General features: G+C 34.1%; 1 protein-coding gene across 1 annotated transcript; it reads left to right on the top strand.

The window, feature by feature from the left end:
- Positions 1–8457: 8457 nt before the first annotated feature.
- Positions 8458–9372, top strand: LOC122583606. Its single transcript, XM_043755992.1, has one exon. It carries the CDS (start codon positions 8458–8460, stop codon positions 9370–9372), a length of 915 nt encoding a protein of 304 aa, XP_043611927.1.
- The last annotated feature ends 1758 nt before the right edge of the window (positions 9373–11130 follow it).

The following is an 11130-nucleotide window of genomic DNA, read 5'->3' as shown; positions in this document are numbered from 1 at the left end:
TCATAGGTCTCAATTAATACTATTTTACTATTTTTGGCTGTGTTTTGAGAAGGTTGAGATATAAACAAGGGCGATTCTATGTGTATGCTAACTAGGTCCACGGACCTATATGTAGATCGGAATTTTTTTTAGCAAAGCATATAGAAGATTATGATTGGACACTTGTTATCCAAGAACTTGGAACTAGGTAAAATATGAAATAAATCTTTTAGAACATTTGAAGTAAATAAGTTATAATTAGATACACTTAGTTTTTGTTAGTAGATTTGTTAGCTATAAAATATAAGAGTGTAGAAAGATATATGAGCTTTATTTCTAATCCTAATGGTTCATTAGTAGCATACCAACGAACTTTTAAAGTTTTAGTCACTCTTCTTTTATTTTCAATTCAAAACTTCTAATCTTTAAACACTAAACTTATTAAAAATAAATAGACTCGAGTAGTGATATTGTGTAATAATGATACCCCAACAACTAATTTAGCAAGATTTCAGAGTAGACGTGAGAGGAAACTTGAAATCGGGAGGAATGAGGAACCAATTTTTTATTTTTTCGATAATAATTAAATCCTATAGTAAGAATTGTACAATAAAAAAAACTCATTTCATTTCTTCGTAGTTAAGAAAGCGGCGTAATAGAAGTTGAATTAATGTCATGACAAGGAAGAACTTAAGAATCTAATGAGAGTTTCGCTTAATTGTTAATAGTTGCTTTGTGAAAAACTCGCTTTATGAAAGATTTCGATTTAATATATATGATATTTTGCGAGAAACCTGACCCGCTATTGAATATGTGTAAAAAAAATAAAATTTAGCCCAAACTAAATTTGGACACACGTGTTTTTTATTCCTGGATCCACCATTGGATATAAACACTTTTACCCCTACCTAATGCAAAAAGGTTGCTTTCTTGTTCTACGTAAAGTAGAAAATAACCTACCGGCTTTGCAAGAAATAATGATCGAACCATTGACCTTTGACTCACTGGCAAAGTTGTTATAATATGTATCTATATATATTTAATAATTATGTATAATAATTATTATTGATGATAATGCTAGCACGAGTTGTCTGAGCCAAGAAATTCATTCAAGCCGAGTTTAAAAGTAAATCTATACAAATTAGGGTACACGCGTAATGCAGCGGCGGTGACGGTAACAGGTGGTGATGATGGTTGCGGCGGTGGTGATGACGAGTAGAGGCGAATGCGGTAGTTGTGTGGTTTTAATGTAAAAGTAATTGATGTAAACAACAGTGTATTTTTTTAATAAAAAAATATAGTGTATTTATTTCAAGGTTTGTAAATTGTAACTGTATATATGTTGTAAATAGTTGTATTAAAGGGGGTGTTTGGTACAATGGAATGGAAAGAGTGAAAATGGAATGAGAAACACTTCTCATGTTTGGTTGTAATGGAGAATGGGAAAGAGAATCGAGAATAGGGAATCGATTCCATTCCCTCAATTCTCTATGAAATGTAGAGAATGGATGAAAATGGAAATTTTTAATTTTTTTTTTGTTTTAGTGATGTTATATGTATTAAATTTGATTATTATATAAAATTTAGTATTTTTTATATATTCATTCTTTGCTTGTACCAAATGACGGAATCAATTCTCTTTCCAAATACTTATTCTCTTTCCCACTATATTCATTCTCTATTACATTTCATTCTCTTTGATTAACTAATACCAAACACCCTTTAAGGTTATTAATAAACAAAAGACGAAAATATTTTAAACTCCTGGTTCATTATCTAAGAAGAGAGACAAGTATACAAATACTAAAAGTCTAAAAAGCATAACGCATTCATAAGGGCTCAACAAACTTATAACGAGTAACCCGAAATTTTTACTTTTAAAACAAGCTGGCCATAATTACACTTTCCAAACCGGCCAAACTTATCTGGTTTGGCCCGATTCAATGATTTCATGAGTGCTCTTACGTATGACTAGCTTTTAGATGCTCTTCTAGGCTTAAATTTAAAAATCTGATGAATGGGTTTTCTAAACCCACCAAGGGTGATGCATGGTTTTGAAAGTTGGATCATATGAAGGGTTTGATTCTCATTTTTCAACACGAACCCGATAATCAAACCCACTCCCTCATTCCTATACCCAATCAACCAAATACCCCAACAAATTAAAAGTGTATCTTCCTAATCATATGATAATAATAGTAATTCCTCATGCATTTGGATTAGAACTATAAAAGTATGATCACCTCCTTTGTTTTTTTTTTGCAATTCTTTTCTCTGATATTCACATATGCTCACTTGACTTCAGGTGCACAAAGTGCGTCTAAGGCCAATCAGTTGTAGGCCCAGTTGTAATTGAAATAATTTAAGCCCTTTCCCAAGCCCAGAAATAAGCATTATTATGCATTTATGACCCAAAATTTTAAAATCTTAATCTTATTTTATCTTAATATTCTTATTCTTAATCTTTTATTATACTAAAACACAGTTGATCTAATAACTTATCAACCAATCACAACTCTTGATTTTTTAAAGTTGACTTTTCTTTTCAATTTTGACTTTAATTTATATTTTTTTGTTTCCATCACAAATTTACACTTTCTACCCAAAAAAATTAATATAATAAATAAATAATAATTAAAATATATCTAATAGACTATAACTAATACTTATCCAATAAAATAATAACTAATATATATTCAATAGTATGTTCTATCATCTAAAAATAAAATTAATTAATTAAAAATAAATAAACTTTAATATAAATATATTAAGATCTTAAAATTAAACAAATTCGATAAACATAAACTACAATAAATTAACATCCAATATTGATAACATTGTAAGTCTCGTGTATTAGACACGGGCTTAAAATCTAGTATATACTATAAGACAGTTAAACTAATGACTAATTAACCAATCAAATCGCTCAATTTCATCAAATTGACTATCGCTTATGTCATCATTTAAATTAACTAAAAATAAAAAATCCTAATAATCATTATCCAAATATTGTATTATATTAGTATTTATATTAATTTGTAGAAAAAGTCTCATTAATTTATATTTTTTTTGTTTTCCAACAATAATTTATACTTTTTAGCCATAAATAATTAATTTATATATATTTTTAGCCATCAACTTGAGATGTTTTTTTTAAAAAGTATTTATATTTAATTTTCAAAAGTTACAATTGTTACTCAAATCAAGAGTCCTAATTGTTATCAAAATTTATGAAAACAATCTTAATTGTTATCTAATTATCATAGGACAAGTGATTGAAATAAACCTATTTGTGTTATGGGTCAACATCATGATCAAATACATATACTTGAATGTCAAGTACAAGATCACAATTATTTTTATATTTTAGTTTTTAATTATCTTTCATAATAATATCACATTATTAGTACAACTGGTTTTACAAATTCCATGATAGATAAATTATTGTAGTATGTGCCTTGTGGTATCACTACGACAAATAAATTAATCAATATGTCTCAGCTAATAATGACAGTGACGAATCTGTGATTATTATACTACAACTTGTAAAGTATAACACTTAGAACCGTATATATTCAAAATTATAAGCTTTTATAAATTAAATATATGAAAATCTAATATTAATAATATTGTAAACCCTGTGTTCAGTGTTGAACACAGATCTAAAATCTAGTAACGAACTAAATAAAAGAGTTGGATAAAACTTTAGAAGAAGGCACTAGCTACTCACTAAGATCAAATTGTTTGTTTCAATAAATAGGTTTTTTATACTGTCGCAAACTCAAAAAGTTGAATGTTATAAAACAAAAAGCTTTCTATTCTGTGTCGTGTAATATATATTGCAACTTATTAATGATTTTGTGATCAGCTTGTTTAATTTATGCTATTATATTTTTCTTAATTTTAAGTTTTATTTTTCCGTTTTATCAAATAGTATCATCAAATGGTTAAAACGTTATCCATATCCATATTTATTTGCATTCCGTTCATCCATACCCAACAATGATCGGTCTGGTGAACTCGGGGAGACAATTGACTATGAAAATCTTATTTGTATGGGCTTCTGATATCTATATCTTTAACTTATATAACAAATTAACGAAAGGGAAAGATATATAGTCATTTTCTATCTTAGTCAGTGGAAGAACTTTAACCTACATTACATAGGACTATAGGAGTATAGTTGTCTAAATTTTAATATTCTCAAATACCTTGGGACTCATAATGGATTAATGGGGATCCATAGTATAATGAGGGTGGGAAAAGGCCCACTCGCAGAAAAGTCCAAAAGTTAATTTTTACCAAATCAAATTTAGCCTATAAGCCCCACAATAGAAAGTTAGAAACTACTAGTATGAATTTGAGTTGCAGGTTTAGAAAGCTTAAAGCACGTGATAGTGTAGCTTGTGATGTACGGGTAGTTTCTTGTGTTCTATACCTCTACTACAGTCGGTTCCACGAAATGATTGAGAACTACGACGGGGTCGAAATGCATTTGGTTCTTTGTCCTCTACTACAGTCAAACCTTTATAAATTGATTATCGATAATTAATAACTTCGATAAAATTAATAATTTGTTTGATCAAAACTTTGAGAAATTATATCTCAATCAATAAAATAATAAGATAATAACTTTTTTAAATCTCAATATGTTTATATTAGTCTCAACGAAACTATAAATTGATAATTATTAGGATCTTTCAAATTTTAATATTGCTTAGTAAAAAGCCACTTACTTTTTTTTGTTGAACTTCAAATCTATATTGAGCTGTTACGACATTATTTTTTTGTATTGCTACAAAAAGTTGTGATAAGTTGTTGCCGTTTACAATATTTTTTTGTAAAGTTATTGGATCAACCTCAACTTCGTCATTAACCAGATTTTGAATGATTTCGTCATAATTTCTTTAATGCTTTGAATCTCATAACTTTCATTATTTACATCAAGATAAATAAGCAAATGATTCATATACATTTTGTGGTGATAATGCATACTCGTAATCAAGTTCTCATGCTCACGAATATCATCTCCACAACTTACATCGTAAAACCTCTTTAAATTAGAGCAAACGACATAAATCGTCCTTGTAGTTTACTCAAATAGTCACGTTTCGTCCCTGTATAACGTCATGGATCATCCTTTATAGGAACAAAAGCTTCATGTTTAGTCCTTTGACTATTTGACCGGCAGCCCAACTCCGATAAACCCCCCACGTGACTCACACGTGAGGGATATTGATGTCTTTTCCACCCTTATATATCTACAAATATGTTCCAGTTAGTATTATATATATACATATAATATAATAAATAATAATATATATATCTACCTATATTATATAAAGAACCCTTTATTTACTGTAACTTTCTTGAAAAAATTGCCACGTGGCCTCAAATGATAACGCACTGTTTTCCCCACTTGCATACGTTTTTCCCTTTTACCTGCTACTTCTTTTTCTCTTCTCTTTCATTCCCTTCATTCTTACTTAACCTTTCTCTTTCATGAATAGAAAATATTTCTACCTCCAATTATAAACCTTGACAACCCTCCTTCATATATCATCTTTTTGTCTTCCTTTTTTTTTAAAAACAAATAATAATAAAAAAACTACTTGATGGGCATAAAAATAAACCAGCAACAGAGATCAATAATAATAATACAAGTAACTTAGATGATGCGTTTCAGCCTCACGTTCATTTGTTAGAAGTTTTGGGTAAACATCCGGGTTTTTGGGTTTTGGATTTGGTCGGGGTGGTCATCTGTTGCCTCATGCGTTGGACTCCCCCACGCCGATGTCGTACCGGGTATTAGATAGTCATGGGGGCTCCGAGTCGTTTGCCTCAACTGGTGGTGACACCTCTTTTTCCTCCGTTTCTGATGAATACAATAATAATAATCATTGCCCATGCTCAATCGGGTGGTTTCAGGTTTGTTTCTCTTTTTTTTTTTAAAATATTAATTATGGGTTAAGTATAGTTTAGGTTGTTGAGATATTTTATTAGTTGATTGATCGATTGACATTTGAAATTTGTTTTGTTAAATTTTATCTTGCTTTGTTATAATACAATCTGTACTTAGATAGAAGTCAATATTCAGGTTAGGTGTATCAGAATTAAGTTACTACTTTGTTACATATGTTTGAGGTTTCCTCTTGATGTGTTTTCTAATGTGAACTCCTGGAAATTGGCCAAATGAGCTAAAATGGTAAGAGACTCTTAAAGAAATGAAAACAAGGGCAGTAGGAGACAAGCAAATTAACAACCTATAATCCATCAGTCCATCATATATATACTTGCACACAATAACTTTCTCTCAATTCCAACTAACATCAATCTTATACATGAAACCTCTTTTTCGTTGCTTTTTTCAAAAAATGTAGGATTAATGAGCTGGCTTTCAAATGGATATGAGATTTAGTTAACTTAACGCCTCGCTTTTCATGCTCTAAGGTACGTTTTTTTCCCTATATACTTTAGTGCTTTATACGTTACTGTGACAATCCTGTTAGAATCGACTATCGTTCAACCTATATATTTGCCTTTTACTTGTTTTTCTTTCCAAGGAAATTGTCATTTTAAACCCCCAATTTACCGGACTAAATATGAAACGAAAAAGAAAACAAACTCAACCTGACCAGGTTCGCAACAACATGTTTGACCAAGCTTTTAATGATAGCCTATTTCAATGCAATAGTCATGTTAACCACGGGGAGGACGTGCAAACTCGGGCTCCCCCGAAATTTGCATTTATAGCACCTATAATGACCCATGATATGAAACTCATGAATACGAGCAATTATAGGAGACAGTCTATCTTGAGATGGAAAACAAAAAGGGCAAACCAAAGAAAAAAAACACCTCCCAAGGAATCTGATACATTGGCTGCAACCAATGGTTCTTCACGCCATGTTAGCCCTTTTCATGAGTCTCCAATTATCTTAACTCGCACAAAAGGTTTGTTAGATATTATGTAAACCTTGGCACGCTCATTAATCGCTACTTGGTAATGACGATCTATATGCCTAACAGATACACAAGCATCAACATCTACCAGTAATAGGCCAAAAACCCCAAGAACAAAGAGGAAAGGTTTGTTTGGGAATTTCACCTCCATTCAAAATTTTTTTCCCTTTCTATTCACCATCTGAATGGGTGTCGCTTTTACTACATGGTGGCAGGCCGCACCCCGGAAACCGGAAGAAACCTGTTGCAATTCATTCCTTTAATGAGCGAATCGTTGCCTAGAATAAAAGATTGTGCACACTGTGGTGCGGCTAAATTTTACTCTGCAATGAAGAATTTTTGTTGCTCAAATGGTCGTGTTGTTTTGGCTAACAACGAACTCCCAGCCATCCTGAAGCAACTTTTGACATCACCATCAGAAGAAGCAAAGGCATTTAGAACATGCATTAGGACATATAACAACCTATTTTCTTTTACTTCTTTGGGCGTAAAGTCAGATACCACCCTTGCCAAGAGGAACAAGGGCATTTACACATTTAGGGTGCAAGGTCAAGTTTACCATTTCATAAATGATTTGCATCCCGGTGACGATGGTGCCAAAAACCTCCAGCTTTATTTCCATGACACTGAACATGAAATGCAAAATCGTCTAGCATCTTGTGAAAGGCTATCTGAACCAGCAATTGGCATATGCATGGAAGTGCTTCTGCAAAACCCTTATGCTTGTTTCTTTCGAACACTTAAAAACGTCCCTCATTTGGAGAACTACCAGATAATCCTTAAAACACTTCCATCACAAGATCAAAGAGTGTACAATAAACCAGAAGTCTCACAGGTTGCAGCACTTTGGATAGATGGTGGAGAAGATGGGGACCATGGTCATAGGAACATTGAAGTTAAAACGCACAGCAACCATTCTAGAAGAATACATTATTATTACGGTTGTTATGACCCGTTACAGTATCCTTTAATGTTCCCGTTTGGCGAACTTGGTTGGCACCAGGGAATCCTTAAAAAAGGCTAGAAACAAAAAAAAGGCGAGGCGGAACAAATGTTAGTTCTGCAACCCTTATTTCTCCCCAAAATGCTCAAAGTGTTGAGGCTTTGTTGTGCAACGAACAAGATGGTAAGCCAAATACCCTTTAATGTCTACTGTTTTTGGGTCACCCTATCTGCCATAATGGTAAATTCACACTCTCTTTCTTTTGGCCAGTCTTGGCCCAAAATGATGCAGATTATGTCTCTATGAGAGAGTGTTATTGCTACAAGCTCCAAATTAGGAAGAATGACAGATCGTGTCTCTTACAGTTTGGTAGACTCCTCCAACAGTATGTAGTTGACAACTACGTCAAACTTGAAACACAAAGATTAGACTTTTACAGAACACAACAACAAGAAATTAGAAAATAATATCTGCAAGGAGTAGTGGATGCAGTAGCAGCGGGTGAGACCCAAGGTTCAAAGGTTGGCCAACGAATAATCCTTCCATCTAGCTTTATTGGGGGGCCAAGAAACATGCGTCAGAAATACATAGACGCCATGACATTAGTGCAAAAATTTGGAAAACCCGATATATTTTTGACAATGACATGTAACCCAAATTGGCCAGAAATCAAAGACCTTTTGATACCGCAAGAAGAATCACAGAATCGAGCAGATCTGGTGGTAAGAGCTTTCCATGCAAGGCTTGAACTGCTGAAAGAAGACCTCTTTAAGAAACATATATTCGGTGAAGTAGCAGCCTACACTTATGTTATAGAATTTCAAAAGAGAGGTCTTCCACACGCACATTTTCTCATTATATTGAAACCTCACTGCAAGATGTATAGGCCAGAAGAATATGATGAGATTGTGTCGGCAGAAATACCAAATGAGAAGGATAACCCTCACTTGTATAAAATGGTTGTCAAGCACATGCTTCATGGCCCGTGTGGTATACTGAACGTTGATAATGTTTGTATGAAAAAGAATGGTACTTGCAAAAACTCATACCCGAGGCCTTATTCTAATGAGACCACTCAAACATCTGATGCATACCCGATCTACCGGAGGCGAAAAAATGGGGTGACAGTCAAAGTTAGGAAAGCTACACTTGATAACCGATGGGTGATACCATACAATCCCTACTTGCTAGCAAAGTTTGATTGTCATATCAACGTAGAAATATGCTCGACAATAAAGGCAGTCAAATATATATATAAGTACATATGTAAAGGTTGTGATAGAATAAGTTTTGTTGTGTCATCGAATAATGATTCCACGCTGATAGATGAAATAGACCAATATCAGTCAGGGAGATGGGTTTCGGCTCCAGAAGCAACATGGAGGTTCTACAGGTTCGCAATGAGTGAGATAAAACCTGCTGTTATACATTTGCAGCTGCATTTAGAGAATTATCAGCCATTGACTTTTAAAAAAAAGAAAAGCTGAAAAATGTGTTGAATAATCCAGTCCAAAGAAAGACTATGCTTACTGAATTTTTTTTATGAATAGAACTGACAAGTTGGCCCAAGACTTGGACTTGACCTACTCTGAGTTCCCAATCATTTTGTTTGGCTGCAAGGGGACAGATTTTGGAAACATAGAGACCTAGGGGATTCTGTAGGCCGAATAGTAGCAGCTCATCCAACTGAAGGTGAAAGGTATTACTTGAGAATACTATTGTCAAAAGTCCGTTGTCCTAAGTCCTTCAGTGATTTAAAAATGTTTAATGGCCATCAGACCACCACTTTTAGGGAAGCATGCTTGTTACGTGGCTATTTGGTAGATGATAATAGCCAACAATTATGTTTACAAGAGGCCTCTACTTTCCACTTGCCCTATGAACTCAGACGCCTTTTTGCCACCCTTCTGGTTTATTCATGCCCCAACAACCCTCAAGCCCTGTGGTTAGCTTATGAAGATTTAATGGTGGAAGACCTATTAAGATTTAACCAGATGACACATAGAGAAGCTACAAAGCAGGCGTTGTTACAGGTCAATGGATTTTTACAGTCCATGGGCAGAAACATTCATGAATTTGATCTGGCACCACAAGCATACTCATATGCTGACCTTCAAGATTTGACAAGAGATTAGAGCTGAACAAGGTATTATAGTCTCGCAGGAAGATCTTGATACAATAATAAAACTCAATGAAAAGCAAAAAATAGCCTTCGATATAATAATTGGGAGAGTCCATTCAAATGAAGGTGGTGCTTTCTTTGTTGATGGCCCTGGTGGTACGGGAAAAACGTATCTGTATAGGGCTTTATTAGCAAAGATTAGATCAGAAACACATATAGCGCTGGCAACCGCCACTTCAGGCATAGCAGCGTCAATACTCCCTGGGGGTAGGACGGCTCATTCAAGATTCAAATCCCACTTGACTTAGTCGAAGGAGGAACCTGTAGAGTTAGCAAACAAAGTTCTTTGGCAACTCTAATTAAAGGCTCTAAGCTGATCATATGGGATGAGGCCCCAATGGCCAAAAGGACCGCTATCGAGGCTTTAGATGATCTTTTGCAAGATCTCATGGATTCAAAGGAACTTTTTGGGGGTAAGGTTGTCGTGCTTGGTGGAGATTTTAGACAGACACTACCCGTGGCGCGCAAGGGTACTAAGGCGGAAACTATTGCTGCATGTCTAACTAAATCTCCATTATGGCCATCACTTCACATATTACGTTTGGAAGAGAACATGAGAGCTTTGTTAGACCCTGCTTTCAGCGAGTTTCTGCTCAAAATTGGCAACGGAACCCAACCCACGGATGAAAATGACCTAATCAACATTCCTGCCTCCATGCTCATTGACAGACATTCAGAAACCGCCTCCTTAGATGCCCTCATTGAATCTGTCTACCCAAATATTCAGACCTTTAGTGGCTCATGTGCTTTAAATCGTGCCATACTAACAACCAAAAATATATTTGTTGATGAGATTAATGACCTCTTGATACAAAATTCCCAGGTGAGCTAACGGAATATGCAAGCTTTGATGAGACGATAGATCCAAATGACCAAACTCAGTATGAGGACTTTTTGCATTCGCTTACACCAATGGTATGCCACCTCATAGGCTTTTTTTGAAACCAAACTCGCCTATCATTCTGTTAAGAAACTTGAACCCTACTGAAGGATTATGCAATGGGACTAGATTAATATGCAGAGATTTGAGAAGCAACGTCATACATGCTGAGATTGCTTTTGG

Source organism: Erigeron canadensis, chromosome 9, assembly GCF_010389155.1.
Source record: "Erigeron canadensis isolate Cc75 chromosome 9, C_canadensis_v1, whole genome shotgun sequence".
NCBI classification, from domain to species: domain Eukaryota; kingdom Viridiplantae; phylum Streptophyta; class Magnoliopsida; order Asterales; family Asteraceae; genus Erigeron; species Erigeron canadensis.
The sequence above is the reverse complement of the archived record's forward strand: the minus strand, read 5'-3'. Positions and strand labels throughout refer to the sequence as shown.

What these genes read in the sequence shown, in the direction of transcription:
- LOC122583606 (XM_043755992.1), top strand. Translation starts at nt 8,458, where the DNA reads ATGCGTCAGAAATACATAGACGCCATGACATTAGTGCAAAAATTTGGA.